This window comes from Dunckerocampus dactyliophorus, chromosome 8 (genome assembly GCF_027744805.1).
Source record: "Dunckerocampus dactyliophorus isolate RoL2022-P2 chromosome 8, RoL_Ddac_1.1, whole genome shotgun sequence".
Lineage (NCBI taxonomy): Eukaryota > Metazoa > Chordata > Actinopteri > Syngnathiformes > Syngnathidae > Dunckerocampus > Dunckerocampus dactyliophorus.
The window spans coordinates 25,905,537-25,923,747 of NC_072826.1; the positions used below are offsets into that span (position 1 = coordinate 25,905,537).

At 44.1% G+C, this 18,211-nt stretch overlaps 2 protein-coding genes across 4 annotated transcripts; one reads left to right on the top strand and one right to left on the bottom strand.

Moving 5' to 3' along the window:
• Positions 1-899: 899 nt before the first annotated feature.
• tomm34 (translocase of outer mitochondrial membrane 34) lies at positions 900-7,955 on the top strand. Of its 2 annotated transcripts, none has more exons than XM_054784782.1 (8): positions 900-1,168; positions 1,590-1,730; positions 2,550-2,649; positions 2,717-2,869; positions 2,942-3,093; positions 3,213-3,360; positions 3,440-3,566; positions 5,664-7,955. In XM_054784782.1, exons 2-8 carry the CDS (start codon positions 1,601-1,603, stop codon positions 5,760-5,762), a joined length of 909 nt encoding a protein of 302 aa, XP_054640757.1. In that variant the 5' UTR covers positions 900-1,168; positions 1,590-1,600; the 3' UTR covers positions 5,763-7,955. The 2 variants fall into 2 exon arrangements, with proteins under 2 accessions (XP_054640757.1, XP_054640756.1); XM_054784781.1 differs by lacking the exon at positions 900-1,168 and adding an exon at positions 1,272-1,499.
• ywhaba (tyrosine 3-monooxygenase/tryptophan 5-monooxygenase activation protein, beta polypeptide a) lies at positions 7,752-16,090 on the bottom strand. Of its 2 annotated transcripts, none has more exons than XM_054784783.1 (7): positions 15,939-16,090; positions 12,183-12,342; positions 9,643-9,783; positions 9,391-9,514; positions 9,136-9,299; positions 8,955-9,050; positions 7,752-8,229 (listed from the first exon to the last, which is right to left on the bottom strand). In XM_054784783.1, the coding sequence occupies exons 2-7, from the start codon at positions 12,333-12,335 to the stop codon at positions 8,173-8,175; spliced, it is 735 nt and encodes a 244-aa protein (XP_054640758.1). In that variant the 5' UTR covers positions 12,336-12,342; positions 15,939-16,090; the 3' UTR covers positions 7,752-8,172. The 2 variants fall into 2 exon arrangements, with proteins under 2 accessions (XP_054640758.1, XP_054640759.1); XM_054784784.1 differs by lacking the exon at positions 15,939-16,090 and adding an exon at positions 15,087-15,221.
• Positions 16,091-18,211: the final 2,121 nt, after the last annotated feature.

The following is an 18,211-nucleotide window of genomic DNA, read 5'->3' on the forward strand; positions in this document are numbered from 1 at the left end:
AACACAGGAATAATATGTAATAATATATAAACATTGTCTCCATATGGGGGTTCATTTTAAATTCGGGTAAACAAAAAAAACGTATTTTTTTATATTTGTAAGCAACCGCAAATTATTTAGTAGTCTAGTCGCGGTTGTTTGTTTACATATCCCCCACAGCCCCCTATGTAAAGCCGTTATCGACAGAATTTTTAAAAATGATCATACCCGAGTCCTTATGACTAAGCTCAAGCACACCTGCATTTAGTGTGAGTGGGTAACAAACTAACAACAGACTTAACAACTCACTAGTTCTCACATAAGTCAATGTCCGAGAAGTGTTTCTTGTGAGTGGTAATATGGCGGCCGCGTGGCTTCACAAGTCGTTGACCAATGGTGTATCCAGACTTATTAGTACAGATTAGTGCCTCCAACCCGCAGCAAGCGATCGGGGCCATTCCACGTATAGAGTTCAGTGGCAGTGACACACACGCTCTGTGACAAGTGATTCTAGTGATTCGAGTACCCCTTTCACAAGTTGTTCAACATGTGCGAGTTTCTGCACATGGACTCTGTGACGGGTGACTCGAGTGAATCAAGTACCCGATTCACGAAAGTATGTGACTAAATAGAACTCGAGTCAGTAAACGGAATTGAATTTCCCATCACTATCCTGCACTGCGCCTGATGGTGTGTCTCGCGTGCCTCTTTACAGCCAGGTGAGAGCGCTGTTCTGCCAGTGGCAGTGCAGTTAGTTTATTTAAAGATAAATCTGCATGATAATATTTACTATGTGGTACTCCGTGGTAATATTTTTACTTCAGCAATTGTCCTGAGCAAAGTCAAACCGGGAATGTACGATACTTTTCTTAATTTTCAGCTTCCGGTACAATAATTTGTCATTTCCCGCCTGGCAACGCTGCTGCTGGAGACATCTGGTATTTCCAGGGGAACCTGAACGCCGCGTGACGCCGAGCTGGGATCACCAAGCTACTGGCTTCCAGAAACGTCCACACTTGTCCCGCATTTAGAGACTCCTACACGGGCAGAAGACTGACAGGTACCCGGAAGGAACGTAAAGCTCATCCTCGGTAATGTCTGTGTTGCTTGCGGTAGCTCTAATTAAAGAGTTTTAAGACGTTGCTCACGAACTTGTGCCGCCAAGCTTCTTCTTCGCGTCCCAAAGCCGGTAAGTAACCAGACACCCCTCCTTCCACGATGCACTGTGATAGCCTGCTATAGCATAGACTATTAGCATAGCATGCTAGCTTAGCTCTTATGAAGAAACCACCGGTCAGTGCTAGGATGGCATAGCAGCTGTGCTATCTTTCCCCTTACTGCTCGTTTAATTTAGACATTGAATATCGTTAGTATAATATTTTTAAAGCCAAAACGAGTACTGATAAATCACTTCCTTTAATTTTGTTCCTTAATTGGTAGTTTCATTCGTTCTCCACGTCAGTCAGCGTTGGAGGAAATGGAAACACTTTATTCAGTTGGAAACCTCTGGAACGTTCATGGTGGTTTTTGTCATCTGTTATAACAAAACTCATTGCAAGTTTTTGTGTGGCCCGGCACTGACATGTTTAAACTGACTCTCTATTTCTCAGAAAACGGCGCAATGACCCAGAAAACGAAAGTGAAGTGTTGGCTGGAGCTGAAACAAGCCGGCAATGACCGCTTCAAGGCGGGCCAGTATGGAGAAGCCACTCACTTCTACAGCCAAGCCATCAACCAGCTGAAAAAGGACAGTCAGTAGCCTTTATTCTCATCTACAGCACAATATATGAGCTTCCACTGTATTAGCTAGAAGCCACTAAGATGGAAACTTTTGTCCTGGTCGCTTACCATGTTTTGAATTGTTGCTAGGCAGATTTTGCAGGGCAGGGTCATGATGAAAATTAGCATATGATGGCCACGCCCACTTGTGGGAAGGAAGTCAAGTCACACGCTCCAAAAGCACTAAAACCTTAGGTATAGGCGGGTATAGCTAAGGACTTCATGATATCATACGTATCACAGTACTTGAGTCACAATACAGTATTGCGATATTGTCATTTTGGCAATATACTGCGGTATTCTACAGTTCACAGAGAAATTTAAAATGCAGCTTAAAATACAAGTTGTATACATCACATGACACTGATGACACTCATTGGAAAAATTCAGTAAAAAAAATTCTAAATATCAATTTCAAATTTATTGCAGAAAAAGTGTTATTGATATTAAAATTGTAAAAATCTGCATTATATTGGAAGGAAAAGTATCGCGGTATATTGCTAAAATTTTTTCCCCATCCCTAATAAAGCTCATACTCATTAATTTATTATTTTTGCAATGGAGCCTCTACTTTTTATTGACTAGAAAATACATTGATTTTGACTGTCTCAATTCGCGCACTTCGGTACTTGTAAGTATACTTAGAAGTGCACTGATGGAAGTATTCCATTTCATACACAACCATACTTTATTCGTCCTGTGAGGATGGAAAGGAAGGGTACAGTGCCATCTAGTGGTGTTTCGTGTTACAGCATGGTTATTAAGTGCTGACTGAACGGGTTTCTCCAAAGGTCCAAAGAACGTGGAGGATCTGAGTGTCTTGCACTCCAACCGCGCCGCCAGCTACCTCAAAGACGGAAACTGCGCAGAATGCTTGAAAGACTGCAATGTGTAAGTATTTGTCGTGCACGTTGATGTGTCACATGACAGCATGGCGACACACCTGCTGCCATCTCAGGTCACTGGAGTTGGTCCCGTTCAACATCAAGTCTCTGCTCCGCCGGGCTGCCGCCTGCGAAGCGCAGGAGCGCTACAGGCGGGCGTACGTCGACTACAAGACTGCCCTGCAGATTGACGCCAACATAGCCGCCGCCCATGACGGCACTAACAGGTAAGCCGCCCGCGAAACCCGCTTCTCGTGACATTTGAGCTCCAACTGACCGGCGGACGTCTTTTCAATCAGGATGAGCAAAGCTCTGGCGGAGGCTGATGGTCCCACGTGGCGAGAGAAGCTTCCTCCCATCCCCACCGTCCCCCTGGCGGTCCGAGAGAAGATGGGCCGGCGGTGCGCCGCCACGTCGCAGCAGAACGGCGCCACACAAAGCCACAAACCTGGTGAGGTCACAGCCAGAGGAATAATGCATTCTGACTAAAAGTCAAAAAGTGGAAGCGTGGATGAGAAAAGTATTGAAATGATTTTAATGAATGAGTTTAACGCTTAACCCTCCCATCAGCCCCCAGTGAGGAGGATGTGCGGCGAGGACGTGCCCTCAAGGAGGACGGCAACGCCCTCGTCAAGAGAGGAGAACACGCCAAGGCCGTGGACAAGTACACGCAGAGCCTCCGACACGACCCCGCCCAGGCCGCCACCTTCACCAACCGGTGCGTCACGCCTTTGCCCGCCACTGCGTATGCTATTTTAGCCGTTAGCAATGGGTTGTGTGTATGTGTGTGTCGTCAGGGCGTTGTGCTACTTGTCGCTGAGGCAATTCCACGATGCCATCAGAGACTGCGACGAGGCGCTGAATATTGATGGCGCCAATGTCAAGGCACTGTATCGTAGGGCGCAGGCTCACAAGGAGCTCAAGGTGAGAGCAGCTGTATCCTACACACACACACACACACACACACACGGTGGGGATGTCACCGGGAACTCCTCGCTGTCAATATTCTTCACACAGAGAGGTCACTTACACTTCATTAAGTACACTGTGTACTCATTAGTGCACAAATGTTGACCATGTTGCAGTGTCCCAAATCCATTATTGCCATTGCGCACTTAGCCAAGGTGGTGACTAATGAGGGTGGTAAGTATTCATCACTGCGCACTCACTTTGCTTGGTAGTGACATGCACTAGACTCCTGATCAAAATCTTAAGACCAATTGAAAAATTGCTAGAATTTGCATTTTGCACATTTGGATCTTAATGAGGTTTTAAGTAGAGCTACAATATGCGAAAGCAAGAATGGGGAGTGAGACAAAAAGCATTTTGAACATCATTGATTGAAAACAACAATTAAACTGAAATAGGCTGTTTATCAGATGATCAAATGTTTAAGACCATCGCTCAAAAAATAACAAAAAACTCTCCAAACCAGAAAAAAAAATTTCTCAGTAGGACTCAGTAATGAGAAGCTCCACCGTTCTTGTTAATCACTTCAATGACTGCTTTGGGCATGCTTGATGCGAGTGTTTCCAGGAGGCTAGTGGGAACATTGCTCCAAGTGAGAGGAAGGCTTCTTGCGACGTCATCTGTACTTCTGTGAAGAAGGTGTCGGACGTTTCGCTCCTCATCCGACACCTTCTTCACAGAAGTACAGATGACGTCGCAAGAAGCCTTTCCCTCGTTGGACAACTCCTGTACGACTGAGAGGCTACACAGACGCATTGCTCCAAGTGGGCATCAACTGTCTAGAACTGATGGCCATTTTTATAAACTTCCCTTGCCATCCATCCCCAAATGTTCTCTATGGGATGTAAATGAGGGGAACATGCAGGATGGTCCAAAAGAGTGATGTTATTCTCCCTGAAGAAGTCCTTGGTCAAGCGAGCATTGTGAATTGCAGCGTTGTCCTGTTGAAAAACCAGCTGTTACCACACAGACGAGCGCCCTCAGTCATGAGGGATGCCCACTGCAACATCTGCATCCATTTGATGACCCTGCACCACCTGAAGCTCCATCGTTCCACTGAATGAAAAAGCACCCCAGGTCATGATGGACCCCCCTCCACTGTGCCAGGTAGAAAACATCTCAGGTGGGATCTCCTTGTCATGCCAGTAACGTTGGAAGCCATCTGGACCGTCAAGCTTACATTTTTTCTCATCAGAGAATCAAACTTTTATTCCACCTTTCAATGTCCCATGTTTGATGCTCCCTGGCAAAGTCTAAACGGGCAGTTTTGTGGCCTTGAAGGAGACGAGGTCTTTGAATTCGTTTTTTGTTTTTTAAACCCTTTTCCCGCAGATGCCGTCTGATGGTTATTGCGCTGCAGTCGGCACCAGTAAGGGCCTTAATTTGGGTCGAAGACCGCCCTGCGTCTTGATGGACAGCCAATCGCATCCTCCGGCTCAGCGCAGGTGTGATTTTTTTTTTTTTTTTGGGTCTACCAGTTGAAAGACTTTTTTTGCTCAGGCAACTAGGTCTACCAGTTGAAAGACTTTTTTTGCTCCATAATGCTCAGGATCTTTCAAAAAATGTAGAATGACTGTCTTACTGTGCCCAACCTCAGCAGCAATGGCACGCTGCGAGAGGCCTTGCTTATGCAGCTCCACAATCCCACTACGTTCAAAAAGAGAAAGCTTCTTAGCTTTAGCCATCAGGAGGGCATGACAGTGTGAATGCCTGACAGAAAATGAACATTTTGAGCAGATTTTGCCTTTTTTCCTGTGGTCTTAAACTTTTGATCAGCTGATAAACGGCCTATTTCAGTTTTTCAATAAATTACTTTTTCAAAAGCCTTTTTGACTCACTCCCCCTTCGTGCTTTTGCGTATTGTAGCTCTACTTAAAACCTCATTAATTCTAGCAATTTTTCAACTGGTCTTATGATTTTGATCAGGAGTGTACTTTCAGCGTGAACGCACTTGTGCATTTAAAAGACTCAGGTGTTAGTATGGAAGTCCAGCAGTCGAGACACAGGTGAGTGGCCACGTGTTCATCACTGTCCTCATGTGGACCCTTCTAGGATATGAAAGCGTGCATGGATGACCTCCGCAAGCTCCTGGAGGTGGAGCCAACGAACACGGCGGGCATCAAGCTGCTGCGGGAATTGCAGAAGAAGTGACATCTTCGAGTATGCACGTTGAGAAACACGTCACGGCTATGAAGAGAGCTGGGGACGTGTTTATTTATGACGGGAACGTGGTGCGTTTCTCCTCCTTTTATATTGAATGGGTGGAGCTTTTATCCATAAAGACAATGTGTATGCTGTTTAGCTCCTCCCCTTTCATCAATCCCTCAATGTTGGTGGCCATCTTTGCTCAAGTGCCTGAAATCCTCCTCAAGCCACTGCTGTAAATGTTGGTTTTATTTTCTTTTAGTCAACCAGCATTAATAAAGCAAACATTTTTCACCATTTAACACGTTTTGGATGACCAAAGCAGCCTTCTGATTGGGTGGAAGAGCGCCCAGTTGAGATACATGCATCAGTGCACTTCAATACACTATACCCTAGGTTCCCAAAGTGTTGTCATAAGGGGTACGTGAATAAAAATAAACAATTAGCACCTAACTCTCTCGACTGCGCAAGGAGAATGGAGCTATATAAGTGAAAGACCATTTACCAAGCTGTTAATTGCTCTGTGTGCATCATATGAACAAATAAGTTTGATGATTATTTCATACATTGAGTTTAATCTTAAATATTTCATTTATATCGGTGTTCCAATCCCCGCACGGCGCAGGAGTGAAAACCTGGGAGTGCAGCTTTATCGTTGGTATGTATTTTTGTACTTCGGATACTGCTTCATTGTGATTGTTAAACTTTGCCTTTCATTTTGGTACTAAATATGCAGATTTAAATGATAGCCATCGTGAGTGGACAAAAAAAGTGAAGCTCGAGTTCAATCAATTCAAAACGGAAGGATGCCAACAAGAAATGAGCCTGCGTTTTTATATCTTTGGAACGCACTGAAAAGAAAGACGTGTGCGGCATACACATACACCTCTTAAGATATGGTTGTAGTCCACTAATAAAGAAAAACACCCAACACGTCGTTTCCGTGTGGACGAAAGGCTGAAACGATAAAATACTTTGCCGTTTTGACCTGAAAACGTTTCCGTGAGGGCTATTCACGAGTGCACTCGTCTTGTCCAGCTGTGCTCTTCAGACCGCCAGTGATGAACATGGTTAAAGACGCTGGGGGGGAAAGTGCCAGCAAATGACGTGAATGAGAGCAGTGATGTTTCAGAACTGATAAAACCTTTATTTCACTTTAAATTGTCTTTTACATTTTGTCCTGTTGATAACATGTAAAGTAGAACCTAGAGTTTTTAAAGACACAAATCTACTGCTAGCTCAATCAGGGTAGCGAGGGAGGGGGGGGGAGGGAAAGGGATGCATCTTTTTTTTTCGTCATTTTCTCCTTTTATTGAAGCTAAGTCAAAATGTTCACAAGCACGTGCGCGCTAAGCAACAAAACCGTCACAGAAGCAGTTTTTTTAGGTAAATTTTGTTTTAAATTAGGAGAATACTGGTAAGAAAAAGGTGAAGGAGCAGATACACACTCACGCACACACACAGGCTGGCTGCAACAGTCATCCTTTGTCTCTGTGCAGCCAACAAGCGGCGCTCTCATTAGCTAATATATCAAAGAGGGTGTGGCAGGAAGTTTTCTTTCTATTTTTTCAACTTGTCAATGCATTAAAAGATGTTTCTCCCCAGCCAAGCAAAAGACCCCTACAGCATGGAATGTCCAGATGCTCGTGGAGAGGACGTGGTGACACTGAGCGACTTTGGAGGGAAAGTTCTTCTAACTTTTGATGTTGGTTGATCAAATCATTCTGCTTCATTGATGAGGGATTCGTGAAGCGCATTTTCATTTCAAAGCTCCTGATTGGTCGTGCAGTGATGAGGATGTGTGAGGTCCCGGTCGCTATGGACGCCAACGTAACGATGGAATGCACGATCAACCGCTCGCTCGCTCGTCGGTCAGTGTCACGATGCGACCTCGTGGGACGCCCTGCCCCCCCTTCTGTATAAAAGTCAGCAGAGCCGGTGCGCCCCCCTCCCCGCGTGACCCCAAGTGAGGAAAGACTCATCAGCATCACAGTGTTTGTTGAAAATAAACACACAGTTTAATAACCTTTTGTCTTGTTTGGATTAAAGTGGAATAAAAGCAGCCAGTGGGCGGGACTAAGAAGCCAAGAGACAGAAAGGAGGCGGAGCTCGCTGGGGTAGAGGGGGCAGAGATTGGAAAGAGGAAAGATAGAGCAAATTATTTCACTGGAATTAAAAAAAACAAAAACAAAAAAAAAACCTCCTAGTGAGATAGGACGGGCCAGAAGGTTCTAGTAGGTGGGCCGGACATGGAGTGCCATGTGGAGGTGGTGGGAGGAGGGGGGGTACGATTCATGCTGCTGCTTATACAGAAGAGAGCAAAGAGGCTTCAAGAGGGAATGAACGTTTGTGTGCATGGAGAGAGGGAGGGGTGTTAATGGGTTGGGGGGTTGGGGGGGGGACCTCCGAGTGCGCTCTAGTTCTCGCCTTCGCCGGCTTCCACCTCGTCTCCCTGGTTTTCTGATGTCCACAGCTGGGGGAGGAGACAGGAAGTAGTGGTCAGTGATATGTGTGCCCCATGAGGTGGCCAACACGTGTCCATATTATGTAATGACGCGGATTTCCCTATAGCTCATGTATTGGTGGCAGCCTGCCACAAATAGATTGGGCGCTACCTGTTTGCCTTTGCCCGCACACACACACACCAGGGGCCTCATTTATAAAACTGTGCGTGGAAATCTGACAAAGTCTGTGTACACCAGAAACAGTCCGCCTCAAGTTACGCCCTTTCCACGCCTCCACTTGACCATAGAAGGTCAATGCAAAGTGACTAATGAATGTGGCGTCCATATTTAAAGAGCCTTGATTGCTTTGCTTTACGCAAGCTTTATAGATGAGGCGTCTGGTCTGCCAGAGAATAAGAAGATGCAGCAGGAGGGATCGGTGTTGCCAACTTAGCAACTTTATTTAGCGATAAATCAGACCCTTCAAGTTACACTTTCAAAAACGCCTGTCATAAAAGCTCATATTGCTCGTCTTAACGGGCAATGGGTGCTGCTGTTTGGCTCTGTTCTGTTTGTGACATGAAAAAGAAGCAAAAGAACAAAGTAGTAAAGATGTTTTGATGTTCATGTTTTTTTTTAACTCACTTTTTGCAAATGTATCATAGACAATTGTGAAAATTTGATAAATACGTCATCTCCCCCACCAAATACATTACAGTCCTGTGGGAAAGCCTGAATGAGAAAAGGTACTCACAGTCAGGTTGTCCCGTAGTAGCTGCATGATCAGCGTGCTGTCTTTGTACGACTCCTCGTTCAAGCTGTCAAGCTCAGCGATGGCCTCGTCGAATGCCTGCAAGGGAATCGTGAGAAGGGGCTCAGGAATTGGTCCTTCCTCCATCCCTCCTGCCCCAAAAACAGCATCTGTGAGTGCCCACCTGCTTGGCCAGAGAGCAGGCCTGCTCCGGCGAGTTGAGGATTTCGTAGTAGAAGACGGAGAAGTTGAGGGCCAGGCCGAGTCGGATGGGGTGCGTGGACTGCATGTCGGTCTTGCTGATGTCGAAGGCCTGCTGGTAGGCCTTCTGAGACTGTTCCACCGTTTCTGGAGGTAAAAGGACAAAAAAAAGTCAGTCTGTCAATAGCTGTCCCAACATTCATCATAGAGGAACAAAAGCCACGTGGAGCATACACACCCTTCTTTGAGTCGCCAGACGCCACCTCTGACAGGTATCTGTAGTAGTCTCCTTTCATTTTGAGGTAGAACACCTTGCTCTCTGCCATCTTGGCGTTGGCGATCAGAAATTTGTCCAGCAGATTCTGGAAGACGAGGAAAGATGTGTAGGTAAAAAGGTACACAAAGATATATGTAAAAAAACAAAAAGTTGCGGGCCGCACTTTGGACACCCCCGTATTAAGTCATGCCCTGCCCCCTCCCATGCATGTACCAGCACGTCGTGGCAGATGTCTTGGAGTTCAGACTCGATCTTCACGCGGTAGTCGTGGGCCATCTGCTGCTTCTTTTCGTTGCCCTCGCTCTTCTGCTCGATGCTGGAGGTGACGCGCCAGGACGAGCGGCGGGCTCCCACCTGAGGGCGTCACACAAAAATCAATACACGTCAGACGAAGCAAAGCAGGATGCTTAGGAGTGAAGAAGCTTGTTGGGTCACGTATATTTAGTAACATGGACTTTGTCTCAATTGGTGCACTTGCGTACTTACACTTCGTCTTGAGTGCATAAGTGCATTTAGACTGAGAAGTACAGCAAAAATACAAACACTCAGTACGTGGATGTTGCACTCAAAATGGTGAGTGTGGAGGGCTGGGCTGTGTCTCAAACAGAACACATCTGTGAGTCCACTTCAATAAGTATACTTTGTACACTGTGTACTTGGTGTACTTTGCAAATACGAATCGACGGTGTGACTATTCAACGGGTGAATGAAAATACATTTCTGGGGATCAAAATAGATGAAAACATGAACTGGAAATCTCATATTAGCGAGAAATACTTCAATATTGAATAAAGCAAAACTTGTCCTTGATCAAAAATCACTCCATACCCTTTACTGTTTTTTGGTATCAGCATATCTAACTTATTGTGTGGAGACATGGGGTAATAACTAGAAAAGTAATCTTAATTCGCTAACTGTACTGCAAAACACATCAGTTAGGACAATCTGGAACGCCGCGTATAGAGAACATACAAATCCTCCATTTCTAAAATCACAAATAACCTGCTATCCAAAAATGTCATAGAATACTTTTCAACAAGAGAGGAGAAATATGATCTCAGGGAAAAACCTAAACTTAAAACACTTATATGCGACAACAACATTTCAGTATGTGGAATCAAACTCGGATCGGATTGAGTAAGGAACTCAGACAAAGCACCAAGAAACAATATAAACAGTTGATGTTTGCAAAATACAAGGAAGAGTTTTGAACCACTGTGTATAAAATGCTATGTCTAATCACGACAACACTCATCACTCTTCATTCTTGAGCCAAGTTCAGGATAGTCTTTAAACTGATTATTATTTATTCATTAATATACAAATGTGATTATTATTTATTATGATTGAAGAAAAAAATGACAATTACTACACTGTTACATTACCTTATTATTTTCCATTGTATCAAATTCCCATGTGCTGACTGTCATGCATATACGGGCAAGTCCAGCGTTTGCTACATCGTGAGCCTCGAAAACTCACCATACTCCAAGTGCTTGTTCTTCAAATGCTGTATGAAATTCAAGCTTTTTAACATGCTACCCCAGCGAGAAATTTGTCATGGCATGTTTTTCAGGGTGCAAAATTTATATCACTCTCACAAACGGCAGATAAGTTCCACACGGCAGATATTGTTTTCAGTTGGGAACGCCTGCGCAGTGTGGAGGAAAATGGGTGGGGGACGCTCGCTACAGGCTGCATGCTCCAATAGTGCGAGCCAGAGATGATCGGCTTTTGTGATCGGCGCTGAAAGGCATTTATCGGCATATGCCAATCATGCTTTTTCAGAACAGGTTACACAGGTCCCAGGGAAAGCCAAACTGTTACTTTCAACAGTATTTGCGCTCAATGGCATTTTATTTTAAAGAAACATAGTACAGTCAAACTTTTTCAAACACCCAAGATTTCATAGGATTCAGTTATCAATGAAAATATTCAGCCATCTTTGCTCAAACAACAATGACAACGCCCAAGTAGGGACGCACCAATCCTTATTTTTACACTTCCAATCCAATCCCAATACTTGAATTTGGATACCGGTACTATTCCAATACAAGACCTCTGTTTGCTTTAATATTATAACATGACGAGGATATGGTCAATCAACAATCGAACAACAGATCACATATTGAACAAGAGGTTAGAAATGGCCGCAACCAAACACTATACAGTAGGCAAACGTAGCCGTCTCCACACATGCAATCATTCAGCTTGACGCATTCACCTAATGTGGCGGCCCAGAAGTTACAAGTTCTGTTTTGTCCGACCGTCCGTGTCCGTGAAGCTGTGAATGAGTCAGGCCGGGCAATGTGTGTGCGTACTGCGAGTGAGGACGACTGCAGTGAGTGTGTGGAGACAGCCATGTTCACTGACAACATTAAAGTACAGACATGGCTCATGGAAAATCTTTTTGGAAAATCTTCGTAGTTATTGCAATTTTTTGACGTGAATTATGTCGTATCAGAGCTGAATACTGATACTGGATCAGCCGCAATCCTAACAATCTCACAGATCAGTAGCCTGTAAGGCAAACTCAAATGAGAATGTCACACCAGCTCGTCCGTTTGCCATGTACGGTATCCTTCTGGAATTACAGGTACACCATGTACTTATTGAAGTGTACTGAAATAGTCCATGTGAGGCAAATTCATTCAATCTTTTATTTAGTTTGACTCATCCTTAAAACAGCCATTGTGTTCTTTGGGACATGAGTCTATTCACTGACGGCTGATGCAGTGACTGCAGATTCTTACCACGTTCTTGTAGGCAACAGAGAGCAGGTTGCGCTCCTCGTTGGTCAGGTCTTTGTTCTGCTCCGTCACCATCTTCATGGCGGCCGCCATGTCGTCATAGCGCTCGGCCTGCTCGGCCAGCTTGGCTTTCTGCACCAGATCAGTCCTTTCCATCTTGCGGCTGTATAGACAAAACATGTGACGGGTTACAATCTTGACATCTGCTCAGCTGATATGCATCTTTAGGGCGCACGGAGAAGGAAGAAAAGCTCACATTATGCGCAAATACACCAGAGGAAATGTACAATGTAATTATTAGACGTATAAAGTCAATAAAGTCACAAGTATACAAAACCAGCGATTCCCAACCACTCTGCTGCGGCACACTAGTGCGCCTTGAGAAATCATCAGGTGTGTCACAGGGAATGATCCGATTTCACTTAATTGGTCCAAAAATTATTCGCTACAAATCAGGGATGCACTTTATTCTCTTATTTGATACAGATACCTTTTTCCATCTATTTTACATTTACAAGTAACTGCAGTTTGTGCACAACTGAAGGTACGAATGACAAAGTTGGATTTGATGAACTGTACCTGTGGATTTGTCCAAACCAAATATCATGACTTCACTACTATTAACAATACATTCCAAAAAGGAGTACAAACCGTGGCTCCAAGGGATTTACTAGTTGACAAAAGCCGGTATCTTCAATGATGGTAAAGGGCTGTTCGTCCAGCGCCATCATTTATGATGAAATCAAAGACCGCTTTAACCCTCCGGTCGTCTCTTGCAGACCTTATTTTTTGCAATTTTCAAACACCACAGCGAAAGGAACAAGCCCCGGGCATTGTAGGGATGCTGGTATTTCAGGTGGCTGATATGGTTTGATGTTTTTCCCCCTAATGCAACTAGCATCTATGCATCCATCATCCATCGACCCAACCATCCGTCCATCTGTCCCGTCTATCCATCCCTCCAGCCATCAATCTGTCCGTCCATCCATCCATCCATCATCAAACCATCTAGCAATCCGGCCATCATCCATCCATCCATCTAGCTTCAATCCATCCATCCATCCGTCCGTCAATCCACCCATCATGTACGTCCAGCGCTGCAAAGTCCAGCGCCATCATTTATGATGAAATCACAGACCGCTTTAACCCTCCGGTCGTCTCTTGCAGACCTTATTTTTGGCACTTTTCAAACACCGCAGCGATAGGAACAAGCCCCGGGCATTGTAGGGATGCTGGTATTTCAGGTGGCTGATATGGTTTGGTGTTTTTCCCCCTCATGCAACTAGCATGCGAAATGTCTTCCTCTAAAACAGTGACTGTTTACATGTGAGCTCAGGGGAAGTTACGGGAGGCCCTTAACGTCACAGGCAGGAGGAAAAAAGGAGTGCTTAATTTGCTCCTTCACAGTACGGGTAATCTCCCCTTATTAGAGCGTTTATTTCTAAATTATCGGTCATCTGAGCTATTTTTCCCCCCAATCGGATTTATTGGTATGACGCCATGATTCCTCATATCGACCCAATATTTATCATGCACCCTACTACAAATATCTTTGCTCATGCCAGTAAAGTAATACGGTAAACAGCTCTTCCACTAGTTGGCAGAAGGTACATAATAGAGCGATTTAGCCATATGTTGCCATTTATTCATTTTTGTTTGGAAGTGTGCCGTTAGATTTTTTTTAAATGTAAAACATGTGCCTTGACTCTCAAAGTTGGGAAACACTAAACAACCAATGACACACATACTGTATTACATTTCACCGCTACATTCATTTTTTTCTATGAATAGCAGAGAAAACATCGAGTCAAGAGCATGTTAAGGTTTGACTTTGGAACAGATGATTTCTGTTTCCATTGCTTCCCATGTAATACATCTGAATAGAGAGGATCCATTGAGTGCTTTCAGCTGTCAATCCATCCATCACATAGGGCATATAAACGTCTCCATCATTGTGTCCAGTCATTAAACCGAAGTAGACAAACATGAGATCATTGCTGCATTAAAAAGTGAGTGGACATAAATCTATCTGTGGAAGGCTTGCTCTCCATTACCTTCTTTTGTCTGCTCTGCCTTTTCCATCAAAAACTTGGGAGTGTGAAGGAGAGCGCCTCCTGGTAGGCTTGCCTCCATCACGCTCTGCTCACGTGGAGCGTTCTTTATTTTCTTCCTATGGTTAATTAATATTTGATACTTCAGCGTCCATCCCACTTCTTTGCAGGATGTGGGCGGTGTGCACTCTGTGTGCATGCGGCAACGACAATGTTAATGACATTCACAGACAGCAAACAACGGGACATTTGACTACAAGCTCATTCATTCACCAAAAGCAATTTCCAGTCCGCATCTCTTTTAAGCAACCCTTGACATTTTCTAAAAATGACATGAATAACATTTATTAAGAGATATTACAGAAAAATCTCATTCTAGGCATGTTTGCAATTATCTCTGGACTGCTATGCTATGCTGTGCTGTGATGTGTAAACCAGCATGGTCACGTGTGGCCCGCAGTTCTAAGTACAACAGAGAAAAAAGCGTCCTGTATGAGATTCATTTGACAGTTAAAACATGTGTCGAGTACTTGTACTAATGCTGTTGAGAAAATGCCATTTATTTTTTTATATTCAAGTAGGATGTTATAATTTCATATAGACCATTTCAACATATGGACATATATATTAACAGTAAAAATATGGACATTTCTAAGTTAAACAGAGACAGTGGTGTGCACCACTACATGAGAGTTGTGATTTTAGTGCTAATAGCGTGTAGCACTTTTAGCTACAATTGCGCGTCGACGAGAAACAGATTTTTGTACGGACAAAACAACACATTACTGGCATGCTTTAAACAATGCCGTCAATGGACACTTCGTTCAAGCGTGATTTAAAAGAGACACGACCGTACCTGCTAAGCAGTTTTGTCACGCAGTGGACGCACCGATGCTAACACCAAGCTAACGCACCCTTCGAGGTACGCACTTGGCTATGCGGTTTAGCAGGCCTGCTAGCAGTTACGCCCTCCTCCTTGTCGCACTCCCCTGTGGAATTTTAAGATGGAGCTTAGCATGCTAGCCTCACGTCACTGTTAGCTGCATGCTAAAGGGGAACCGACCCACATCAATCTGGCAACTGTAATCCAACACACACCGACATTCTACAAAATATATTTACATACGACATTTGATCCGATCGACGACAGTGATGTATTTCCAATGAGATCGTCGACTAAACTCAAATTTGACGGGGGTGGCGGTGGTGGTGGTGGGGGGTGGGGGACTCCCGGGAAATGAGGGTGTGTTAGCTTACGCCATGATGGAGTAGAGCAAGCACCGAGCATTATGGTGATCTGATCACTTACAGCACCAAGCCTGTCAATAATATTGATACCAATGGGAATGTGTCCCCCATGTCCCCCATGCTAAGCCGAAGTAGACGGTAAAATGTCCCCTCTGTTCGCCCGTCGACCATCTCTGCTAAGTTGCCAAAAAGGCCCAAAATGGCGACTTCCTAATCGAGCTAAAAGTGCATCTGTTTGATAATGTTTTAAACAAAGCAGCTATGTAGCGACACATAACTCTGCTAGGCTGGGATATCCGTCCCTATGTGGCCACAAGCCTCGGCCTAAATCCTCACACCCAGCCCCAAACCACAATAGGTACCGTGCGCCGCGGAGAAAGCGAAAACCGCCTCTGCCCGCTGAGCAGCTAACTCGCGGTGCGTATAAAATAACGATGGAGCCAAAAGCAGGTCAACTTACATTTCGAAGGTACTAGGGTTCTCGATGTACTGCTTTGAACGATGAAGGTTTATGGAGGCGTCCTCCTCTCAATGCTCGGCTATTCAGGGCTCAACCACTTCCGCCTGCTCTGACACTTCCGCTTCCTCTAAGCCACACCCCTCCCCCCGCCAGTATCCACGGCGACCGCGCACTGGGGTTCACCACTCATCTTAGCAGGGGCTTGACGTCAGCAGGGTCATGGCAACAATTACTCGATGACGTAAGACTTTGAGTTTGTCTTCAGTCTGTCTTCTGCCCTCACTAAAACGATGGAATAATGCAAAGGATGGCATGACATTTTTTAAAACGAATGATAAAAATGTAATGACATTGTGTAGCTCAATGTTGTACTGAACTGTCTTCTGTGATGTTTATGGAGAAAAAGCTGATTGTAATGTAGCACTGCTAAGCAAGGGGCCAAACTGCGGCCCGGGGGGCATTTATGGCACATTGTAGAAATAAAATTAACAAAACAGCCAAAACAAGTGGGCGGATCGATCCAAATGCCTATATTATCGATACCAGAGTGCCAGAGCATGGTATTGGATTGATACGAGCCTGATGAGATTGATATTTTAGTACTCTTCTATGTTTATTTTCACACACATCTGTGTGTTTTTGTTTGTACCAATTGTATGTAATAAAAGGGAATAATTGCATTATTTTGTTGATATTGGTGAATTCGAAAAAATCACAAACTCATCAAATGATTTTGAAAACTGTCCAAGTAAAAAGTGTCAGTATTGGTATCAGTTGTTCAGTATTTGGAAAACGTTTGGACATCCTCCTTCTTTAAGCTTTAATTGTGCCACCATAATTGGCCAAATTTAAATCACCAAAACCGATGAATGTAGTTTACAATGTTTCTCTGAAATATTTTGTTTGCTCAACTGCCAAGTCCTAAATGATTGAAAAGGAAGTGACATTTATGGAGAAAAAAAATGGTTGTGTTCAAATGTTGCACTGCCTTTAAGCAGGAATTGCTCCCCGAGACGCAGCATTTCATTCACCAAAATGATGAAGAACGCAGAAGAAATGTCTCGTTTAATGTTTTTGGATGTTAGCTCTGTCCCTTGTTGTCAATAAAAGTCCAACCAAAAAAAAGGGAGAAAAGAATGACGTGTGCGTGTCTCCATGGCAACCGTCTCCAAGAGGCTGCTGCTGCGATATCCCAGTTCACCATTGTGTCAGCGTACGTGGTCTACACAAACACTGTAAAGACTCACAGCTGACACCACTCATGATCTACTCATCTGTCCACTAATGACTCAAAACCTTGATGGTTTAATGTTATGACACATAAAATTGATCACATAAAATACCAAGAGTGGTAAGACTTGTTGGAGGAGGATGACAAAAATGATATAGTGATATTGTCAGATGATGTTTAATGGATGAAACCTGACTGCACATAAAACCAAAAGAGACCAAATCTATCTATCATCTATTCATCCATCAGCCATCAATATATGCATCCATCATCCATCAATCATCCAGCGTACCAACCATCCGTCCATTGGTCTGTCTATCCATCCCTCCAGCCATCAATCTCTCCATCTCTCCATCCATCTCTCCATCCATCCATCTCTCCATCCATCTCTCCATCCATCCATCCATCCATCCATCCATCCATCCATCCATCCATCCATCCATCCATCCATCCATCCATCATCAAACCATCTAGCACTCCGGCCATCATCCATCCATCGAGCTTCAATCCATCCATCCATCCATCCATCCATCCATCCATCCATCCATCCATCCATCCATCCATCCATCCATCCATCAATCTATCTGTCAATCCATCCATTCATCTATCATCCATCTATTCATCAATCCACCCATCCAACTATCCGTCAATCCATTCATCCATCCATTATAAATCCCTCCCTTCCTCCATCTGTTTTGTTCTGTTATGCAGGAATGTACTGTACATTTTGTACATGTAAAGTTTAGTAAAGTTTTAGTACATTTATCATATATTGCTATATTGTCTTGTTTCTATTTTGCATGCCTTTATAGTTTCATTACCATTTTTATTTTTTATTTTATTACTAGCCTGTTTCATGTTGCACTACCACTCGGCAAAAAGTTCCTAGTTGGTGTAACCTACACTGACGAGGGCAATAAAAAGCTATTCTGATTGTGATCTATACATTCATCATCCATCGATCCATTTATCCATCTATCCATCTATTCATCGATCCATCCATCTAGCCATCATCCATCAATCACCCATCCATCTAACATCC